This window comes from Danio rerio, chromosome 3, assembly GCF_052040795.2.
Source record: "Danio rerio strain M-AB ecotype USA chromosome 3, GRCz13ab, whole genome shotgun sequence".
Lineage (NCBI taxonomy): Eukaryota > Metazoa > Chordata > Actinopteri > Cypriniformes > Danionidae > Danio > Danio rerio.
In genome coordinates, this window is record NC_141023.1 from 13,700,001 (window position 1) to 13,722,994 (window position 22,994).

At 35.9% G+C, this 22,994-nt stretch overlaps 2 protein-coding genes across 6 annotated transcripts in view; one reads left to right on the forward strand and one right to left on the reverse strand.

The window, feature by feature from the left end:
* The window catches only part of LOC147845543 (uncharacterized), a 261,502-nt gene that overhangs the window by 116,640 nt on the left and 121,868 nt on the right, over window positions 1-22,994 (reverse strand). The window lies entirely within an intron of this gene.
* tlcd4b (TLC domain containing 4b) overlaps window positions 9,870-22,994 on the forward strand; it is a 64,613-nt gene continuing 51,488 nt past the window's right edge. The window contains exons 1-2 of one of the 5 annotated variants that reach the window (NM_001005924.2): window positions 9,870-10,164; window positions 22,418-22,570. In NM_001005924.2, coding sequence (NP_001005924.1) covers window positions 22,425-22,570 — 146 coding nt within the window. In that variant the 5' untranslated portion in view covers window positions 9,870-10,164; window positions 22,418-22,424. Of the gene's footprint in view, window positions 10,165-21,907; window positions 22,322-22,417; window positions 22,604-22,994 lie in introns of those variants that run through there. The other 4 variants (XM_087242600.1, XM_087242601.1, XM_087242599.1 and 1 more) reach the window with 4 other exon arrangements.

Below are 22,994 nucleotides of genomic sequence, written 5' to 3' on the forward strand. Positions count from 1 at the left end.
TGGATGGATGGATGGATGGATGGATGGATGGATGGATGGATGGATGGATGGATGGATGGATAGATGGACGGATGGACAGACGGATAGTTAGACAGACAGACAGGTAAGTAGATAGATAGATAGACAGATAGACATATAGATAGATAGATAGATAGATAGATAGATAGATAGATAGATAGATAGATAGATAGATAGATAGATAGATAGATAGATAGATAGATAGATAGATAGATAGAGTTGCTGGGATTCTTCGGCTATGAAGTTGCTAAAGTAATCTGTGGTTGCTAGAGTGTAAGGGTACAGGGTGATATGGCAAAAATGCAATATCAATAATTATTTTCCATATTGAACGATAACGATATATATATTTCGATATAAGTTGTTAATGCTTACAGATTTAATAGAGTACCCCAACAAAGACTGAAGCCACATAAATTGAGGATCCATTAAATGCCAAAACATATCTTCGACCGATAAATATTCAGTGCCCGAAATTTGGGTGAATCACTGATATCAGCACACCTCTAGATTAACATTGTTGCATATTTCTGCTGTGTGATTGGCTCTTAGATCAATATGGAGTATAAAAGTCCAGAGCTTATCATTGTTACTGACTTTAATTTTATCACGATTCAATATAATATCGGCCCAGCTCTAAATGTGAGGGTGATTGCAATGATACTAACATCAATATAGCATTATGTTTGTGTCACTGTACAACAATATTTAATATTTTACATTACTGTGAGGGTTGGGGTAGATGTTAATAAAATACAATTAATGTATAATTTTTTTCATAAGTAATTCTTGTTAACTTCTGGCCACAGCTGTATCCCCTTCTAACAACAACCCCAGCAACAACCCCCAATAGTGTGTGGTTGCTAGAATAATCAAGGCGGTTAAATATTTCATGTTAAATTCATTTCTGAGGGCTAAAAATGTCTTTTCTGAGTGGATCATCTGTGTTGAATTTCTTTGAATTATTATTTATTAATCAAAATGTTCTTCCTGTCATTCCAATTTAACTCTCTGTTTTAAATTCACGCCAAACTCCTTGTAAGTTGAAAGGGAACCGGTTCTGAATTCTTGCACTAACCTGGTGAGAGAATATGTGTGAAAACCTTTTGACTGTCATTTTTATATACAGTGCTCAGCATATATAAATACACCCCTCGCAAATCTATCTTTTAAATGCATGTTTTTAATAGGAAGCTATACAGTATTTGTATCTGATCTTGTCTAACTAAATAGCTTGCGATAACGGTCCAAAACTAGTACAGCCAAATTTGTATGATATCGAAAAATATTAAATACAAATTTTAAAAGAGAAAAAATCAAGAGAAGCAAAAAAATAAAATAAAAAATAGCTTTAATTTTGTAATTTCTAATTTTTTTTTTTTTGCAATATTTTGCTTGAATTTAATTGTATTATCTTCAAATTTCAGAATATGTTTGGTGACTAAAATATTATTTTAATAAATATATCTGTTTAATAAATCTGTTTTGTTCAAATGCACGCAAATACACCTATATTCACTGAAAAATGGATAAAAATATTCATCTTCAAAATGGGGTGTACTCAATTATCCTGAGCGCTGTAGATGACGAATCCTGTCAACTTTTCAAAGCTATTTGACGACTGGTTAACATAAAAAATAGCCTTCACTGCCTAGGTGGCGAGAGCTGAAAAATGAAAGGCAGAGCGAAAAAGATTAACACGAGCATCATCTTCTGTTGGATGAGCATGCACTAATGAATCACTAAGACAGTGTTTCTCAACCACGTTCCTGGAGGACCACCAGCACTGCATGTTTTGGATGTCTCCTTTGTCTGTCACACCCGTTACAGATCTTTCAGCCTCTGCTATTAAGCTGATGATCTGAATCAGGTGTGTTTGGTTAAGGAGACATGACAAGTGTGCAGAGCTGGTGATCCTCCAGGAACGTGGTTGAGAAACACTGCACTAGGAAGAAAGTAAATAAGGTCAATTGAACAATGCCTCAGGCAGCTAAATAAAGCATTGCTCATGGATTCATGTGCTCATGTTTGATCAACTATAATAATTGATATTCGGTCATTTTTTCTACATGGAGGATGCTTATAAGCGGTGTACATTGCTGTATCATAGACCAAAAGTTGTGCACTTCATTTTATAAATCTCTAAATTGGTTGTTTCTGATTTTTTAAATATGTATTTTTGCTTTGAATCACATTTCTTTTCTAACTCACTGTAATAGTGTTAACTTTATTAGACTAATTGTTTGGTACTGTAAGTAAGCTGTGTATGCCAACTGTGTGTACTGTAACCAGACGAGTGTAAACTCTCCACCTAGTTGCACTCCAGATAGATGAAGATTAATGTTTGTTACTTTGACTGTGACATCAAATCTTTCTGATGCCCCTACAGCCTTTACGTCCCGGCGCCAGGTCCAGCCACACTCTGTGCTACGTACAGTTACTGTCTCTGTTGTAAGAGCACCATCTACACACGCTGAACAGACACATCTCAGATCTCGTAAGGGTGAAGTGTGGGATTTATTTATTTTATTTTGTTTTTTTTTATATTTGTACCACTGAAAATTGGAGTTAGCTATGTTTCAATCCAAAGGGGTCATCCTATCTGTCCCAAAATCATCACTTCCATTTGTGCATTTAATAAAATGTGTTAAACATGTATTTATTTGTTTTATACTGTACTGTATACATACATATAGTGGTCCCTCGCTACGAGGCGGTTCACGGTTTTGCAGATTTTATTTATTTACATGCTTTTTTTTTTTTTTTTTTAGAGCGTGTTTAATTCTGTGTCCTGATTGGCTGTAGACCATTGTCAATCAATCTTCTCCATACCGTGTCTCCTGTACAGTACAGAATGCGTTCAGCTTGCCAAATTGACATAAATCTTCGATCGCTAGCACACAGAAGTGCTGTAGAGTACGTTCGCAAGTTTTCTCCCCAACCCCATAATGTCCACAAAACATTCATTTATTCATTTTCTTTTCTCGGCTTAGTCCCTTAATTAATCTGGGGTCACCACAGCAGAATGAACCGCCAATTTATCCAGCGCGTTTTTACGCACACTCATTCAAACTTTAAACAACCATATACACTACGGACAATTTAGCTTACCCAATTCACCTATAGCGCATGTCTTTGGACTGTGGAGGAAACCCACACGAACACAGGGAGAACATGCAAACTCCATATAGAAACGCCAACTGACCCAGCCGAGGCTCGAACCAGCAACCTTCTTGCTGTGAGGCGACAGAACTACCTACTGCGCCACTGCGTCGCCGTTGACAAAACGTTCTACACCGATATTAAATATTTAAAAATATTAATGCCTAAAAGACAAGTGTGTAAAGTGTGTGGTTGGTTTTACAGCCTTAACACATCTATAACATTATATTACATATAAGTTGTAAAAATAAACTTGACTACTTCGGCGTCATGGTGGCGCAGTGGGTAGCATGATCGCCTCAGAGGAAGAAGGTTGCTGTTTCGAGCCTCGGCTGGGTCAGTTCAATTTATGGGTCAGGGCATTTGTCAGGGCGTTTCTGTGTGGAGTTTGCATGTTCTCCCCATGTTTGCGTGGGTTTCCTCCGGGTGCTCTGGTTTCCCCTACAATCCGAAGACATGTGGTACAGGTAAATTGGGTAAGCTAAATTGTTCGTAGTATATGTGTGTGAATGCCAGAGTGTATGGGTGTTTCCCAGTGATGGGTTGCAGCTGGAAGGGCACCAGCTGTGTAAAACATATGCTGCAAAAGTTGGTGGTTCAATACGCTGTGGCGACTTATAGATTAATAAAGGAACTGAGCTGAAAAGAAAACTAACTAACAAATTTTATTGCGGGCAATTTTCAGAGCGTAACTCCCGCGATTAATGAGGGACCACTGTATGTGTATGTATATATATATATATATATATATATATATATATATATATATATATATATATATATATATATATATATATATATATATATATGTGTGAATAAATATATATATACTCAGTAAAAATTCAGTATATCAAACCAAATATAAGTTTAAAATTAATAATAATAAATTAAGTTTAAATATTTACTTTTAATTGGCGTCTTGTAGTTTTCATCTTCATTTTTTGAGTGCATATTGTAAATTTGATTAAATGCACAAATTGAGTGTACACATAGCTACCTCATTAATTTTGGGGAACAGCTGCTATTGGTCGCCCAATCAGTAACTCCAACTCCAACCCCAAACTCATTCTATTGATTGGGCCAGTGCTGTTGGATTGATTAGGTTTGGCTTCTCAAAGAGTGTTTAATCAATGCTGAAATGTTGAGAATCAACACACTCTTTGTTTATATATAGGCCCGTAGCCAGCCTGGTAAAATGGGTGGTTATTTTTTTCCCAAAAGGAGACCTTTCTGCAATTAAACGCCTCGTTTTCTATTTAATTATGAGATTTAAATACTGAATTTTAGTGTCATTTTAAGCATTTTTCTGAATTAGCTTGTTGGATGCTTATAATAACCACTTATTTTGATTATTTTATCCAAAATCCTATTCAAATCAATTTTAATATGGTACGTTTTTGGTGCTTCACACCTTTTTATTGGTCTTTTTTGTTTGTGTCAAGTCCAGTGTTGCCAGATTGGGCGGTTTTGAATTTGATTTTGCGGGTGAAAAATGGTAAAATTTAAACAGTTTTGAAACGTAAATTTTATATGCAACATAATTAACAGAGCATAACTGTATGCTCCTACTCCATTCAGTTAGGAGTGACGAGTGCATTGCGCAAACCGCGTGGGCCCACCTGCAAGAGGAGGTGAAGGAAAGTTGTATCAAAATCGGACTCCCTTTCACGAACACACACATCACGCAGTGCCTGAAGATAAAATCACATTGATTAATCATGACACTTTTATCGATCATTTTTCTGCTATTAACAGCAAGCGCAAACATAGAAGCGCTGTTTGATTGACAAGCAGCACCTAATTATGGTTAAAAGAATTTAATATGCCAATTGAGATTAATTTATACGCCATTATGAAAGTAAAACATACTCTAATAGTGCAGTGTGTGAGTGAAAGGGGGGGCAGTGTTTCAATGTGATCCGGTTATGTTATGGTTCTGTGACTGCTGGTTGGTTAAAAAATATGACAGTTAAAGTAACTAGGTTAATTTAGAAATTTAAAAAAAAAATTAAACAGTAATCTAATATTTTATGTTTTTTTTGTGTATGTGTGTGCGTTTGGAAGGGTTTTTGGGCAGCTTTTGGGCTGAAAAAAGTCGTATCTGGCAACACTGGTTAAGAATAAGGTCAAAGATTTTGAATAAAAGCTACCTTTAAAATGTTTTCTCAACAATACAATAGCAAAAGATGACTTCTCTTACATCAGATTGCACAGCTTGGACTGGTGAAAAATGTATGTTAGCATTGGCCAAAACTGATTAGCTGAAGTCACACCGAACCGACTGCCAACAGAGCTTTCTGCTTGGTCTTAAAGCCTTTTTTGATGGTTAATTTTCACCATGATGGCATAGCGGTCAAAAAAGGACTAATGAGCTCATGTATGGGACAAATTGAATACCTTTGTCAGGGAGGAGTAGGTGTTCTCAACCACCCAAACCCCCCAATAGCTATATAGGCCCATATAGCTATGGGCCTATATTTGGGATATTAAACAGTGCTACAAGTAATCATCTTGACATGGAAAAAACACACTTCACCTTTATAAATGTCTCACTTGTAGCTTTCTTAAAAGGATATTCAGACAAAAATGAAAATTCTGTCACTGTTTAGTCTCCCTCCGGTGGTTTTAAACCTTTATCAACACAGAAGAAGATATTTTGAAGAAAGCTGAAACCTGTAACCATTGATTTCCATAGGAAGGATAAATTCTCTTGTCAGTCAAGTCAGTATATATATATTTTTTTTGTTTATTTTTATATATTGTTTTGTATTCAATGGTAGATAGAAACTCAAACATGCTTTTGACAAGGGAAGTGTGAGTAAATGATGACAGATTTGTCATTTTTGAATGAACTGTCCCCTTTGTTTTGTCTTTCATACACAACCCCCAACATCCAAACCTAAAAAAGTATTTGTACAGTTTTGAAAATAAGTCTTTTTGTATGAAAAACAAACCCAAACTAAAATAATGAGTGTTGCACACAACATCACTCCTGTGCACCAAGTTGTTTTGTTACATTACTTTGGTGATTTTTATTTCTATACACCCAAGGAGTCATTGATCTGTGTTTTTTGGGGTAATTGAATAAAGTAAAAGCGTGACATGCCTCTGAATCTTTCTTCATCATCATTAAAGTGACATTTAAAGGCTGAACTAGATTAATAAGTTGAACTAGGTGGGTTAGGGTAATTAGGCAAGTTATTGTATAACGATGGTTTATTCTGTAGACTATCGAAAAAAAAAGTTAGCTTAAAGGGGCTAATAATTTTGTCCCAAAAATGTTTTTTAAAAATTAAAAACTGCTTTTATTCTAGCCGAAATAAAACAAATAAGACTTTCTCCAGAAGAAAAAAAACTATTATGAGACACTGTAAAAATGTCCTTGTTCTGTTAAACTTCATTTGGGAAATATTTAAAAGAGAAAAAAAAAATTAAAATGGGCTAATAATTCTGACTTCAATTGTATAAGAAGTGCTAGTCCATGCTCACCGTCTAAACCCTCAGTCACTATTCCCTACATTAGTACACTGATATAGTCCAATAGTCCCATTCAGATGGATTCAAATTTCAATTTCTTTGGTCAGACCCTGCGATATTTATTTTAGTGAGCTGTCTATTATTAACGAAACAAAGTCTTTTGATTTCTGTCATCTATTGGTAATTTTTTCTAAATATTTTCAGTGCCTATTTTTAATTTCACTGCAGTTATTTTATGTCTAATTCAATAAACTCATGTTAAACACTACTTTGAGACATTGTTCACAACTAAATAGTTTTGTATAAAATTTTGGTGGTGACATTTTTTTTAATCTAATATAATAGCAGTTAAAACAAACCGGGAACACTTAAGTAAGAATAAGGATGCCAACACGACATGAGGTTAAATGGTTATGGTTGTGGTTAGAGATTAGGTAGGTTAGGGCGATATTTCCTCTTTATTTCACACTACACATTTTCACACTACACATTAAAATTTACACTGGTGGCAAAATCTGATGGGTAGCGTACTGCACCATCAAAATGTGATACCTACTTTTTGAATAGGAGGTATGACAATCTGACAAGGTAGGACAAATCAACAGAACACCAGTTTCCTCCACAGTCCAAAGACATGCGCTATAGGTGAATCAGATGAACTAAATTGGCCGTAGTGAATGAGTGTGACTAGTTTGGAAGCAATAAAAGTGTTCAGGATGATGCCCAAAATCTTTACACGCAATGACTCTTAAACAATCACTAAATGCACGTTACGCACAGACACACACACACACACACACACACACAAATTGCATATAAATATTTCAGCATTTCACAGTGTAATACTCGAGTACCTTTTAAAAGGCTACTTTTTGCTCATGCTTTGAGTAATATTCACATCAGATACTTTTGCTCTACTCGCACTACATTTTTGGGCAAGTAATGGTACTTTTACTTGAGTATGATTTTTTTGTACTCTTTCCACCACTGACAATAATCCAACATACTGTATTTAAGAGTGTTGGGACAAAAAAACAATCATTTATTCATTCATTTGTTTTCCTTCGGCTTAGTCCCTTTTTTTATCATGGCTCACCACAGTGGAATGAACCGGCAACTATTTTAGCATATGTTTTACGCAGTGGATGCCCTTCCAGCTGCAACTCAGCACTGGGAAACACCCATACACTCTCACATCCTCACACACTACGGCCAATTAAGCTTATTCAATTCACCTATAGTGCATGTTTTTGGGGGAAACTGGAGTACACGGAAGAAACCAATGCCAACACGCGGAGAACATGCAAACTCCACACAGAAATGCCAACTGCCCTAGCTGGGGCTCAAACCAGCAACCTTGCTGTGAGGCAACAGTGATAACCAGTGAGCCATAATCATAAGCACTTATTATTCCTGAAAGTTGCCTTTTGTGTCAATTTGTATTTAATGGCCAAATGTTGGTTCCACCCATGTTTTCATATTATGGTCTTTTCTTTGAACTGACTGATAAAAACATCCTACTAATTATAAGTTGATTTCAACCTTAAAAGAAGTTAGTAATCATGTTGTCTAAATGCTGTAGTCAAGGTCTGTCAAGGGAAATAAGAGAAGACTATTCAACTTCTGTTGTGTGATCTATGCAATCCAATATGATGTTTAATACAGCTTCTTCACGATGGACGTCCAGTGTTCTCCAGCCTCTGGCGCCTAGACTGCAGATACGCCCAAGAAACTTGGCCAGAAGATGGTCATGCCTGACTAAGCCTGGTTTCTCTCATGTTTGTATTTTTTTTCTTTTACTTTCGTCAATTGGTGAAGTTTGTTCCTCGCCACTGGCTTGCTTGATTTGGGACTTGTGGAGCTGCGCACCAAGGGATTTGCTCTTCAGTGTTTGGACTTTCAATAGTGAAAATTAAACAACACTGAACCAAACTAAACTATACGTCAACTCTGAAAACTGGACTGACACCGCTTCAATCTACTAGAACTTCATTGTTAAGCTGCTTTGACACAATCTACATTGTAAAGCGCTATAGAAATAAAGGTGAATTGAATTGAATAGATAGGGGTCAAAGAAACAAACATTTCATTTGTAAGCAGCTGCAGACAGTTTGTTCGAGACTTTCTCTGGAAGCAATTTAAAACCAACAAAACAAAAACAGCTCAAAGCTTTCACTGTGCTCCCCCCAGTTAGTTTCCACATGTTGTGTCATTGCGTGGTCAATATTGCACAACACATGAAACAGACACTATCAGCAAAATAAATCCTGCTGTCTCATACTTTAGTGCCTTTCTGCTGGGGTTCGTGTGTGTTATATTAATACAGTATGTTAAATCATAAAAGGCTTGTACAATAATTAATTATTTTAATTTTCAAAGTGAGCATTTTCTAAACTATCTCTCTCTCTCTTTGGCATTTTCTCTTTTTTCCTATTAAAATTGTGACATGGATTAAGAAAAACGTGTAGATGAAAGTTTTATTTACACCATACATTTCAAAAATTGTTTAAAAATGTATTTGCTGTGAATTTACTCCTTCAGTTAAACTTTTTATTTGTTTAATTGAATATTAAATATGTTTTAAATGTAATATTTTTTATATTATGCATTATATTGTCCCATAGTCAAAAGTTGGATGAACAAAATATACAGACAGACAGACAGACAAACAGACAGATATATAGATAGATAGATAGACAGACTGACAGATAGATAGACAGATATATAGATAGATAGATAGACAGACAGACAGACAGACAGACAGACACAGGCATATTCAGGTTAATTTAAATATATAAGTTGAATTCAATTAAGCTTAGGAGTAATTTTAACTGAAATTACGTTAAACAGCTTGCATAACTTTAAAAAATTAATTAGAAACATTATTAACTTTAGTTTAATACTGTATAATAAACATAAAAACCTATGTTGTTTGTTGACTTATTGATTAGTATGTTGAATTAGTGATTAGCTACTGATTTTTGAATGCAGACAGAAATATGAATCAATAAAACATTTACATCTACAACAAAAACAAACATGGGTTTGTGTACATGAAAGCATAAGAGCAATGTTTTTATATTAATAAACAAGTCGTCGTAATGCGTGTCTTTTATTTGTGAATTAAAGCAGGCTGAAGGTTGTAGTCTGGGGGCGTAGCTTTATTAGGGGTGTGTGCTGGGAGGGGAAGTGGGCGGGGCTCGTGCTGACGTAACCGCGCAGCCTGCCTGTCAGTACGGTGGAGAAATGCAGTGTTTGCTGCAGCGGCGCATTGGAGGTTTATGAAATCCTTGCGTGTATTTCTTTTAAAGGTGGGGAAATGGCCTCGCTCCAGATGTACAGGTTTATTCGCCGGTTGGTCGCCGAAAACGTGCGCTTTTAAAAGGCAGCGAGTGGGCTAAACGCTCGCCAGCCGTCGCCATCTAGATAAAAACTGGGTTCGCGGACAGAAGAAAGAAGACAACAGGATCTGGACACGTTTACACAAACCTATGAGACTCTTATCAGGTAATGTACACTGGAAATGTCATCCTCGAAGCGTGTGTGTACCGAAGCATCGCTGTCCGCACCTGTCACATGCATTATTTACACGGCCATTGTTAACACGACAGATGAATAGAAAAGTTTAGCGCGCTGGATTCGGCTTGGACACTCGTTTCAAGTCGCTACGTGTGCAGAATTGTCCTGCGCACTGCTCATGCTACACATTTTCTGCATACTAGAGGCTGGATTCCCCCTGTGCGCGACAGTATTATTGGCGTTGTTATTGTTTGAGAGTCGAGGACGGTTACGCAGGTCATTATTATGCAGGCGTTATGGTGACGTACTCGAGAATTACGATGCAGCGCGCTTTCTTTTATCTTCAGAATTCAAACTTCTTGTTATTCGGGCCATACTGGACTTGCTCACTGGAACGAGCTTCCGCATGATTTGCTTATGATCGCTGACATTGGCCTTGTCACAAGTTTGTTGGCACACGGCGTCTTGACATACATGAAGATGCAATATAGGTTTTAGTTTTTCTTTTAAAGAAAACAGCAACAACATTTCCCCTTTCGAAATAGCATATAGTGTGTATCCTGTTCCCTTTTTCAGAACTAAAAATAATAATAGCCACCAAGCATTTAAATTTTCGTTATAATGTATTAGCACAACGACAACCTCTTCTCATTCGCCGTTTAGTTAAGCAATAAATCATACCAAAAATCTTGTCAGTCATACTTTGATCAAGACACATTTGTACCACAACAGTAGGCAAAAGTCATTTTCTCGGCATAAGTCATACATGTATAAAGGAGCTTTCCATTGTTGCACAGTTTGTTAGGATAAGACAATATTTGGGAGAGATACAGCTGTTTAAATACCAGGCTTCTGAAGGCTCAAAAAAGCCTAAAGGTTAGGAAAATTGCCCTTTTAAGTTTCCCTTTACATATATATATATATATATATATATATATATATATATATATATATATATATATATGAGCAATTCCAGCGTTATGGATGTGACATTTGCAGTAAAATCTTAAAACATAAATTTACGTAGAAAGTATACGTTAACATTATATTGAAACATCTGTTTATTTATTTCCAAAAACAACTAAACACAAAATATGGAAGCAGAAAAATATCAATCTGTAAACATATTTAATATTTTAAATTAGGGAAATGAACATGCGTTATAGATGTGACAAAAAAATCTGTGAGTTTACAGTAAACAACATACTTTGTAGAAATTCTGTAAATTAAACTGCACAACCCAAAAGCAATCATGCTAATCAAAAGGGTAAGAGTTTACTCACTATAGAACAAACATAATTGATTTAATTTAATTGAATATTTTTGCATTTATGAGGAAAAAGCTCTGTTACAGATGTGACAGATTTAAAAATGGCATTGTGGGATTTTGGTAAATCATAAATAATAGTTTGAAAACATTAACAGAGACATTTTTGAGTATTTTAAAGCACTGTTAAATACTTGCTTTCACAAAAAAACTGTTGACAGTTTGGCTAAAATGCAAAGGGTTGACATTTGCATGGACTTGCTCATTATATATATTCTATTATATATATTCCATCATTATGGATGTGACGTTTGTAGTAAAAACTCAAAGCATAAATTTGCATAAAAAGTGTATGTTAACATTACATTGAAACTTTTGTTTATATTTTCCAGAACAACTGACCGCAGAGTTATGAGATCAGAAAATATACATGTTTTGTACTTTAAATGAGGAAAATAAACATGCGTTATGGATGTGACAAAAAAAAGTCTGCGGGTTTACAGAATACAACATACTTTGTAGAAATTTTGTAAATTTAAACTGCACAATCCAAAAAAAACAATGATAATCAAAAGGATATTAATCAGCTCTCTATAAATGAAAAATGAATGGTTTTATTTGATTTAATATTTTTTTACATTTATGAGGAAAATGTGTCGTTATGGATGTGACATCTCTCCGTTATGGGTGTGACAGACATTTTTATAACAGATAATCACCATCAACAGTACTGCTGTGTTTAGAGTAAATGTCCAGCAAGAATTTTCCCTAATTTTCACTCAAAATGAAAAGTTTTCTCACTATTTACTCTCCCTCAAATAGTTTCAAGCCTTTATGACTGTCTTTTTTTCTGTTGAACATAAAAGAAGATATTTTGAAGAATGTTAGAATCCGGTAACCAAACTAGAATCCTATGGAAATACCTAAAGGTTTCCAGCCTTTTTAAAGATAACTTCTTTTGTGTCAGGAGAAAGAAAGAAACTCATACAGGTTTTAAAAACCAATGAAGGGTGAGCGAGTGAGTGACAGAGCGTACAGTTATTTGTCACGAATGTACAGTTATTTGTCGTGCCAATAAAGCACCTAAAATGTGAAATGTGACAGAAGTTTTGTTTTTGGGTGAAATATCCGTTTAATTAATAGGCATTTATTTAGTTTTTATTTATTAAAACCTCGTGATATGTTACATAAAATTAAAAACAAGTTATTTGTCTCAGAAACTTACTACTAACTGACTTGTGTTGCCAAGTTTAAGGTGTATCCTGGTATTGTACATCGGCGTGTGTCATGTATAATGACTGACTTGACTAAACAGATGCCAGTCAACCACAGACCTGCTTTGAAAAGAAAAAAGAAGTCAAGCCTAAATCGATGTGAAAACCTTGTAGTGATGGGCAGTATCATAGATTTTTATTTAGGTTTTTTTTAGGACAACAGTATCTTCAGCAGAAAAAAATATCCAACAATGCCATTTTAAATTGTGAAGAAATCTGTGTTTTAAAACTAATGAAGACAGCAGAAGTCAATGATTCATTTGAATTATTTAGCCTGACATGTTTACTGTTCCAAAATATTACAAATCTTTCAAAAAATAAAATATATTGTTTTCAAAGGGTGGAAAAAGTTATGTTTTTTACCCAGACATTTAAAAAGAATATATTTTATAGCAGTATAGTATATATATATATATATATATATATATATATATATATATATATATATATATATATATATATATATATATATATATATATATATATATATATATATATATACTATATATATATATATATATATATATATATATATATATAGGATATACTATATATATATATATATATATATATATACTATATATATATATATGTATATATATATATATATAGTATATACTATATATATATATATATATATATATATATATATATATATATATACTATATATATATATATATATATATATATATATATATATATATATATATATATATATATATATATATATATATATATATATATATATATATATATATATATATATATATTTATAGCAGTATTTTATAGCTTATGTTGTTGTAACCTAGTGTATTTAATTGGCATCCATAATTCCCTAAACTCCTTTATTCCCGGCACAGCCTCATTAGAGTCTTGTGACCAGCCATGAACGTCAGTGGTTATGTAGTCGTCTGTTGTTGAAAGGTTACCTGCGTAACATTTATACTACAGTATGTAGAATGTGCTCCATATGTGTTCTTAATAGGAGGAGACCACATGTTGGCTCTCACCTTATTTTAGACTGTAGATTGATTTACAATGGAAATGTTAAAGAGATAGTTCACTAAAACTATCTGATGAAAAATATGATGAAAAATATTCATCACTTTATCCACGAGGCACTGGATTTAGCTCAATGTGCAAACATTTAATCATCATTACAGCCTTTTGTCCACATTACACTGCCATTGACTTAGTGTTGGGTGTAATTGGCTACAAAGTAACTAATAACGGTATATATTTGAACTTTTCTGCTGAAAAAGTAAAGGGTGTGTGTCCACCAAAGTGTTTTTGCACTGCAGAAACGCGAGTACTGATATTAAAAATGTTCAGCTGTGATCGTTTTTGGAGTTCAGAGTTTGTTTTTTGGATTCTATGGTAAAGGGTATCTCTGCTGTACCATTACAAGTTGCATCTGAAATCACTTCCTTCAATACTAGTATGTTAAAGGTGCAGTATGTAAGTTTGACACCCAGTGATTGAACTAGGTGTTGCACCCCTTGTTCAAAACGCGCACAGATGCAGGTTGCCAGATTGTTGACACCATCAAAGGCTGATTTAAATTGTGTTCTAATAAATAAAAGACATGCGATAGAAGGAATATTTTCTATATTATAGGATTTATAGGGTTTTTGCCCTAGCCAACACCTAAAACATATTTTAGAAACTTCTATTTCTTGAAGAAAACTGACAATGGAGGTACACCTCCTGTGCTTTTTTTCAGTGTTAAATGCTAATAATGTGAGTTTGATTGCCATTTTACATTACATTTATTGCCAAACTACTGAAAGCCGCAGCAGAGAGTTCACCTCAGATTTTGAAATTGAAATAAACTGTTTGAGATTGAACTTTAGAACTGTGACTCAAAACCAACACATATCAGTGATTCAGCATCTACATTTAAAGGGCCATGAAACCCCCTCGTTTCAGCAGGGTGTTTTCACACCTCTACTTTGGAAAAAGTCAGAAAAGTGGGCGTGTCCAGCTCTGTTTAGGGGGGAGTGTCGGAGGAACTAAAGTGGGATGGTGTGGGAGTGTCTATTTGGGCACGCGTGAGTTTCAGTCAAAATACTCACACATGAGAAAGTGATGGTGTTTAACCTACATGGACATCTGTAGTCGAATTATTTGCCAAATTATTAAATGTTGGACTTTAACTGCAGTTTGGCTCTTTCATTCAGGGAATTCATTCATGCCCCTCGCGACAAACGCGATATTTGATTCGAGGAGCTGCTCTAAGCGTGTATTTTTCATGCAATGTTTGATACCGCACGGCGAATGAGAGAAAAAAAAAACTCTGCATTTCCCGGAAACTTAGATGCACACGCCAGGTAGCGTCAGAAAGCCGCGTGTGTTATTCCGGTCACAAAATGCGGTGCTATGTTTGCACTCAGTGCAATAGTTAACTTAATTCGATACGAACAAACTGAATAAACAAAGAGCACTGGTCGCTCACTTACCAAATCTGTAGAGACAGGACAATCACCAGCAACTAGAGCTGCGTCTTTATGAAGAGGAGACTAACGTTACAAGCGAATCCGGATTTCAGCGTTTGCAGATGAGAACAGCTCTCAGGTAAACAATGTTCCTCCTTAGACACGTAAGTTATTGTTGTCGAGCGTCGTGTACACTGTTAATCCACACGTGATTCAGATGAGCTCTCACAGAGAGAAAATGAAAACGAAACTTAATGGCAGCAAACTATAAAAGCAACACTTCACGCTTGTTTTGCCAACACAACGTGGCGTCTCTGTGGCGTAAACACGGTGACACTAATGAATATTAATGAAGTTGCTCAATAGAGCGCGCTGATTGGTTTGAACCAAGCCTTACTCGTGCATTAATGCATCACACTGTAAGACGTAATAAGACACACTCTGGCACAGACGCCCAGTCTGCACGCTGGAATACACGCTAATATGTCATGACCGTGACGCAGCTTCAAAAATTCGTTTTAAACAGGAAGTACGAATTTGCTTGAAATAACGCAAAAACAACCAATTTACACTTTTTAGTGAAATATAGGTGTCCTAATAGTGTTTTTAGCAGTGTGGGACACATATACGACTGTCAACAGCTCAAAAAATGTGTTTTGGTGTTTCGTGACCCTTTAATAATGTTAAATAGGTTAATTTATATATAAATTCGGTTATAAATCTTACCGTTTCGTTGGAGTGCAGTAAGTGCACTATTCTGTGCTTCTGAATGGCTGCGTTTAAATTTCTGTCGTGCTTCATCTGGTGCAAACAGCCAAATTGCTTATCACTGCAAATCTCATCAGGTAGCGTGTTGTTAGGACACAGGGTTACAATGTCACCTAATGTTCATAATATTTATATTATTTGCTAATTAATAACCACCTCATGTGGAACTCTGAATCTGTATCTCATTTCGGAGTTTGCTACTGTCCACCGGAGGTCACATTTCGGTCGCTGACACATGCTTTGAGAGTCTTCCTGACTGAAGGAATGAAATGCACAGTTTTCCATGAAGGCAACCTGGGGTGCTGAAATATAGTTGGCTAAAGTGGCAGTGGGCGGGTTGAAAGAACTAAAACGAAGACTGTGTTCTGGCACATTATGCACATTTTCAAAGCAGAATATCTGACTTCAGCATTGTTTTTCAGATAAAAAAAGAATGTTCACTTAGCATGTTTCTTTAAATATCTGCAAATATATGATGGTATTTTTATGCTTTAGAAGAGTCAAAAATGTACATACAGCACCTTTAAAAACAGTATGCAAGTCGAGTAGTATGTCCTAATTCATAGTATTGGAAAAAGAGTATGCAAGAAATGCCTGGATGACCTACTGCTTCGGTTGAGATTCTAAGGTGTGCACTATTAATGATCTCGCAAAAGATTTCTTGAATGAGAGTGATGCGTCGCAACTTACACAGTTAGGTCACATGATCATGACAAATGGAATGAGTTCCATTCATACTACTCACATTCACACTATATAGAATGTAGTAAATTCAAATGTAGTACCCACACGAGAAATTAGCCGATTTCAGATGCAGACGAAGTCTTCAGCAGATTATTAATTGACAGTTGAGTGGTATTGTCCCTTTTCTCGTTTACTTTGACAGCTAACTCTAAGGTGACACTAATAGGTACTGCATTTTTGAACTCGCAATGGCTAAAATGCAACGAGCGCTCAACGCTGACTGTAAAACACCTGCTCGTGCCACACTATGCCGCAGGTGCTTAAAAAATGCAGCGCTACCATTGACAACAACAGAAAGCAAATGCTCCGGTCGAGAAAAATACTTTAGTGGACACAAACGTTAAAGAATTACTTTTTAAAGTTAATTATAACGTACTTGCCTTAAATACTGTACATAAATAAAACAGTTCGAATAAATTCAGAGCAGTAATATTTTTATATGTAAAAAATATTTATGTTTTTAAACTAATGAAGTACAATTTAAGCATACACTTAAATTTGTTTAATTTTTTTGGTCCTGCTATGGATTTCAACGGCTGTTTTCTTAACAACATTTTTCATTTATCTGCGTTTGTTTTCAACAGAAGAAAGAAACTTATAAAAGTTAAGAACCACTTGAGTGTGAGAAAATGATGAGGAACTTTTTCTTTTTTGAGTGAACTATTGCTTTAACTAATAGGGCAACAGTAGCCTGCTTGCTCGATTAAAGAAATCCTTTGTCCAGATAACATTAGAAGCCAGTCTGCTCTTCTTTAATCAATATTGCACTGTTGGAGTCTTGTCAGTACCTGGATAAATGATTTAAACCTGTTAGTTTAATCTTAATTAAGCGCAGCCACATGTTTACTCGCATTTTTGGTGGGATTAATGGGGTTGAGCTCATTATTCGTGCGTTTGACCCGATCCTGAGAGGTTTCGCAATGGTTCAAGTAAATGCCTTCAGTTTGCAAGAGATTGGAATAAACAGCCATTTCACTGTGTGAAGGAATTCTGTGTGTTTGGAAACACACATGCCTTGTTTGCTAAAAAATAATGTCAAAAATGTGTTTCATATTTGGTTTCAGTTTGCCTCATTGCTGTGTGAAGTAATCTGAAGAAATGTGCTTTTGCAAAGGCATTGATGCATGGGATGGTAGCTCCTGTGTGTGTCTGTGAGTTTGTGTGCACTGGTTTGGGATGTTTACGAGGATGCACATTTGCATGATGACATGGATATGATCTATGCATTACAATTTATGAGGACATGCAAATTAATGTGTCCTCATAATGCTTTAAATCATACTTATGTTTCAAACAAGGGTAGGGATTAGTGTATAGTGATTTAAAAAACATTACGCCAATGGAGAGTCCTCATAAACCACCAAAAACAGTAACTGTGTGTGTGTGTGTGTGTGTGTGTGTGTGTGTGTTTGTGTGTGTTTGTGTGTGTTTGTGTGTGTGTGTGTGTGTGTGTGTGTGTGTGTGTTTGTGTTTGTGTTTGTGTTTGTGTTTGTGTTTGTGTTTGTTTGTTTGTTTGTGTGTGTGTGTGTGTGTGTGTGTGTGTGTGTGTGTGTGTGTGTGTGTGTGTGTGTGTGTGTGTGTGTGTGTGTGTGTGTGTGTGTGTGTGTGTGTGTGTGTGTGTTTCAGCTTGATATTGTGATACAGCTTGAAAAATACCAGATGACTCAATCTAACTCTTCAGCGTGCTGGGGGACAGTGACCCCAGTCTATAATGAGACACACACATTTATTACATTCCTCTTGCCTCTGGTGCTCATTTTTTGGAGATTTGGAGACACTGAACAGATAAGATGCTTCCTTTCCTGTCTTGTGTGTTTTTTTTTTCCTCAACTTTTTATAAATTTGATCTATTTTTTTTACATTCATTAATCTTTTTAGACTATTGTTTTAACAGGACTTGTTTTAGCTCTGTTTCGATTTTTACAACATTCATACATTATATAATGTATAAAAGTAAAGGGACATTAATTTTAAATATAAATAAAAATAATAACTATTTATATGCACAGGTGTCTTCAGTGTACTGTTTCTAGCGCATCTGACCAGTGAATCCAGCTCGTGTAATCAATTTAACTGTAGTTGCTAATTTCTGTTTGATTAGTTTAGTGAAATAAAAACCACATCAATTATTTTTCAAAGGAGGTAACTTTATTGATCTTTATTGTTGTCTAGTGATGGGAAGTTCGGATCATTTTACTGACTTGGATCTTTGAGTCTCGTTCATCAAGATGAACAAATCTTTTTTCGAGTCATTTCGTTAATTTGGTTCAATTTGCCAAAATATTATTAAAATGTTACGAATTGCTTCCAAACACATATACAACTAGGACATATACAACTATAACAAGGAGAAAATAATAATTCAATGTTTACCTGCTCTTTTGTCTATGAAGGCATTGTTTTCTCTTTGCTCAGCTCACCTCTTCATGTCTTCAAATATCAGGGGTTCATTCACGTTACACTGACAGTCACATATAATCTAAATCAATGCACAGTCTAAGCCGATAGGAGCCATGATCGTTCGTTCATCACGTGACAGAATGACTCAAACCAGAGGACTCAAGAGATGAACGGTTCAATTCTTTTTCCGACTCTAAATGCGTATGATTTGCCCGTGAGGAACGAGTGACTCAGACCAGATCGAGGACTCGTGAGATGAACAGATCAAAACTTTTTCCGGCTCTAAACGCATATGATTGGCTTGTGATGAACGAGTGACTCAGACCCGATAGAGGACTCGAGAGGTAAGCGGATCAATTCTTTTTCCGGCTCTAAACGCATATGATTTGCTTCTGACAATGTGATGAAGACTTAAAATTAATGATACTACCTGCACAAATGTGCGCACGCGCGGATGAACAAATCACTCCCTGAGAGGACTCGTAGTTCCCGAGTCATATTGAAGATTCGTTCAAAAAGAACGAATCGTTCATGAACGACCCATCACTATTGTGATCCGGATAGTCATCATACTTTGTGTAAAAGTGGAGGAGGAAGGGTGAAGAACAAAACAATACCTTCAGATTCAGAGATCAATCTAGTTCACGCTACATTTAAACATCTCACAAAAATGTTCAAATTTGTCATTACACTCAACATAAATGTAACTAAAACAACGCAACATAAATGTTTGATTTATCTTGAGTGTAATGACAAACTTAATGTTTTTGTGAGAGGCTTTAGATTTATTTATTTTTTTTAGTTTAATGTACATTCAACATACTCCATGATTCACTGCACAAATAATTGGACAACATTTGGATTAGTACAATAAATTGAAAACACTCTGTGGCATCTTTAATATATTTTAAGATATATTTTTTGGTTTTATATTAGGGTTGGGTCGATAGACGATGCCATCGTCCATCGCTGATAGCCATCACGATGCTGAGCCGTCATCGCTATCCTCCGCCACCGTCGCTGCAGCAACCCGCTCGCGAAAAATACACATTTAGGCCCCATTTACACTAATACGTCTTAGTTTTAAAATGACATATTAGAACGAAAACGATCTACGTCCACTCTGCTGTTTCTTCTAGCATTTCTGAAAAGCCTTCCTTTTACACTATACTGCTGAAAACGCTCATCACGTGACCACACACACAAACACTGTCATGCGCTGCAGCCTCTGAGCTCCAGCAGTCAGCGCAGAGAGCAGTGCATGTCAGACAGTTTATCAAGGATGTACTGCTGGATTGCGTCTAGTTGTTAAAGTGATATATAATTAATCTCGTCTCTGTCTAACGACTCTTCATAAATAATTAATTCACCGCTGCCTACGATGACCATGCCATCATCCATTGCGATGTTGCACATTAGACATTGTACCATGCTAAATTGGTCGACATCGCCCAACCCTTTTTTATATAAGCAGGTATTTATTATAATATTTACTATATTTGTTTTATCCTAAATGTTTTTTGCAAGAATAAAAGGTAATGAAGCTGACATGGCGTTAAAGGTAATACAATCTAACCTCATCATAACATCAATACGTGTTGTGATACTGTTAATGTTTACTTGATACTGTTTACGAACTAATAATAATAATAAAGAAATGAGGGATTAAGGAAATGTGGTACAGCTACTACAGTTTTTTGTGTTATTGCTGTTTTATTAGTAGTAGATTACTTTGGGGAGGGCGTGAATATTGTCAGGAATTCAAGGAGTAAAATTTTTTTTTTTTATTATTTAATCAAGTGATCAATGACAAGATAACCCAAAGATTGTTGTTGTTAAAATGTCTATCTAATACAGCGAATTCCAAGCTTTACACTACAAGTAGTACAATATAATTACATTTTTAGGTAGTAAGCCTTCCACAAGCTTTTATTTTTTTAGATTAATCTCCTAGGGCTTTAATGGCCACATACGTGGACAGCACATTTTAGCTCTTAAGTGGCTATTTAAAAAACTTTGAATGTTTTATATTTTGTTACAGACATGCAGTGTCATCCTGACTGTTTTTGTGTTTTTGTGTTTTGCAGCATATGAAATGTCCCAAACACTATTTTAACTGTCCAAAATGGGCAAAACATTTTTGTTTTTTTTCTCTCTGATAGTCAAAACATGTTCAAAATTATGTACGTGTTATTAATGCATTTTTAAAAAGTCAGGAAAAAGTATTTTATGTAAGTTCGGACCACGAGTCCACATATATGGAGATTATTTTTCTCTAAAAGTTCATCATATCAAAAGATAATTATTAGGTTCCAATATGTGTAACCCCACCGTTTCTACTCAACCCAATCCGCTCTGAGCTGGTATCGAACCGACGACCTTCCGCATAGGAATCGGTTGCTCTAACAAGGAGGCTAAAGACCATGGCTTCTAGTGTCAGTCGCTAGAGCACCTTTAGAGGTCAGAGGAGTGAGGTTTACCTGCATAACACTTACTAGCTGGCCTCCGTTACACTCACCCCCCTAAACCTCACTCCCATCCGGGTCACGGTACCAATGTAATCCCGCCGGTCCTACGCCACCCAACTCTCTCCGAGCTGGTATCAAACCGGCGATATTCCGCATGGGATTCGGGTGCTCTACCAAGGAGGCTAAAGACCATGGCTCCTAGCGTCTGTCGCTAGAGCACCTTTAGAGGTCAGATGAGTGAGGTTTACCTGCACAGCACTTACTAGCTGGCCTCCGTTACGTATGCTCTAATAGCAAAGAGAAATAAAAAAATGCATGTAAAAAAAAAAAAAAAAAAAAAAAAAAACAGCCTGGGCCTTAAAAGGTTAAAGCTCACATTTCGTTCGAGGTGAAATTCCTGCATCAGTAAGATAATATGTTGCATGAGTCTGGATTAAATCCTTTCAGACGTCTAAATGTAAACATTTTAAGCAACTGCTGCTCTTTTCAGATTTAAAACTTTGACAATAATTAAATTTTTGGACTTTTTGTAAACGTAAACTTCATTCAGAATTATATAAAAGTGATTTAAAGGTTTTTTTGTTCCTGCTCTTGCATTCACCATCACTCTTTCCCAGTGGGATAATCTTCTTTCTGAAAAACACTGGAAAACAATGAACTCCTTTCACAGTATAGCACACAAAAAAATAACTTTCCTTTTCAGTCAACTTCTTTCCTCATGAACCGATTAAATCCCAACACATAGTCTTTGTGAAATGAATGAGCAGTCAATCAGAGGCTCGCGTTTGGTAAGAGTTTACCCGATGATGATGCTGTAAATGTGGTTAACACAGCTTTTGCCTGCAGCAGTGCGTGACGGTGTGTTGTGTGTTGTCCCTGTGCAGGTGAGAGATGGATATGAGAGAGGTGTATGTGGTAGCCGGCAGCTTCGTGGGTTTCCAGCTCTTCTTCTCCTGCGTCAGTCCCGTTCTGTCTTCCAACTTCACGCAGGGTTATGGGAAACTTCCACCGAACAAACTCAACGACTGGAACTCCAGGTATTGCTCACATCTGCTTTAACGAGGGTCATGGTGGAAATGCATGGATGCTGAACAGTTTAAATGGACATTGGATGGGTAACTAGATATGTATGAATGAAAGTCAAAATAATTAGCCCTCCTGTGATATATATATGTATATGTATGTATATGTATATGTGTGTGTATTAGGGGTGTCAAAATTAATTGTTTCTTTGGTGCACCGCGATGCAGACGCGGACAATAAAGTATCTGTTCAGCAATAATCATAACCGGTTATTATGTACTGACGTCATTTATCTCCTATGCTCTCTGTCGCGAGGGAGGTGAGCGCGAGTATTTACAACACTTAGCCAACTCAGGGCCGGCCCGTGGCATAGGCACCATAGGCAAACGCTAAGGGTGCTGTATACCCAGGGGGGCGCCAGAAATGAGCGCGGTTCAG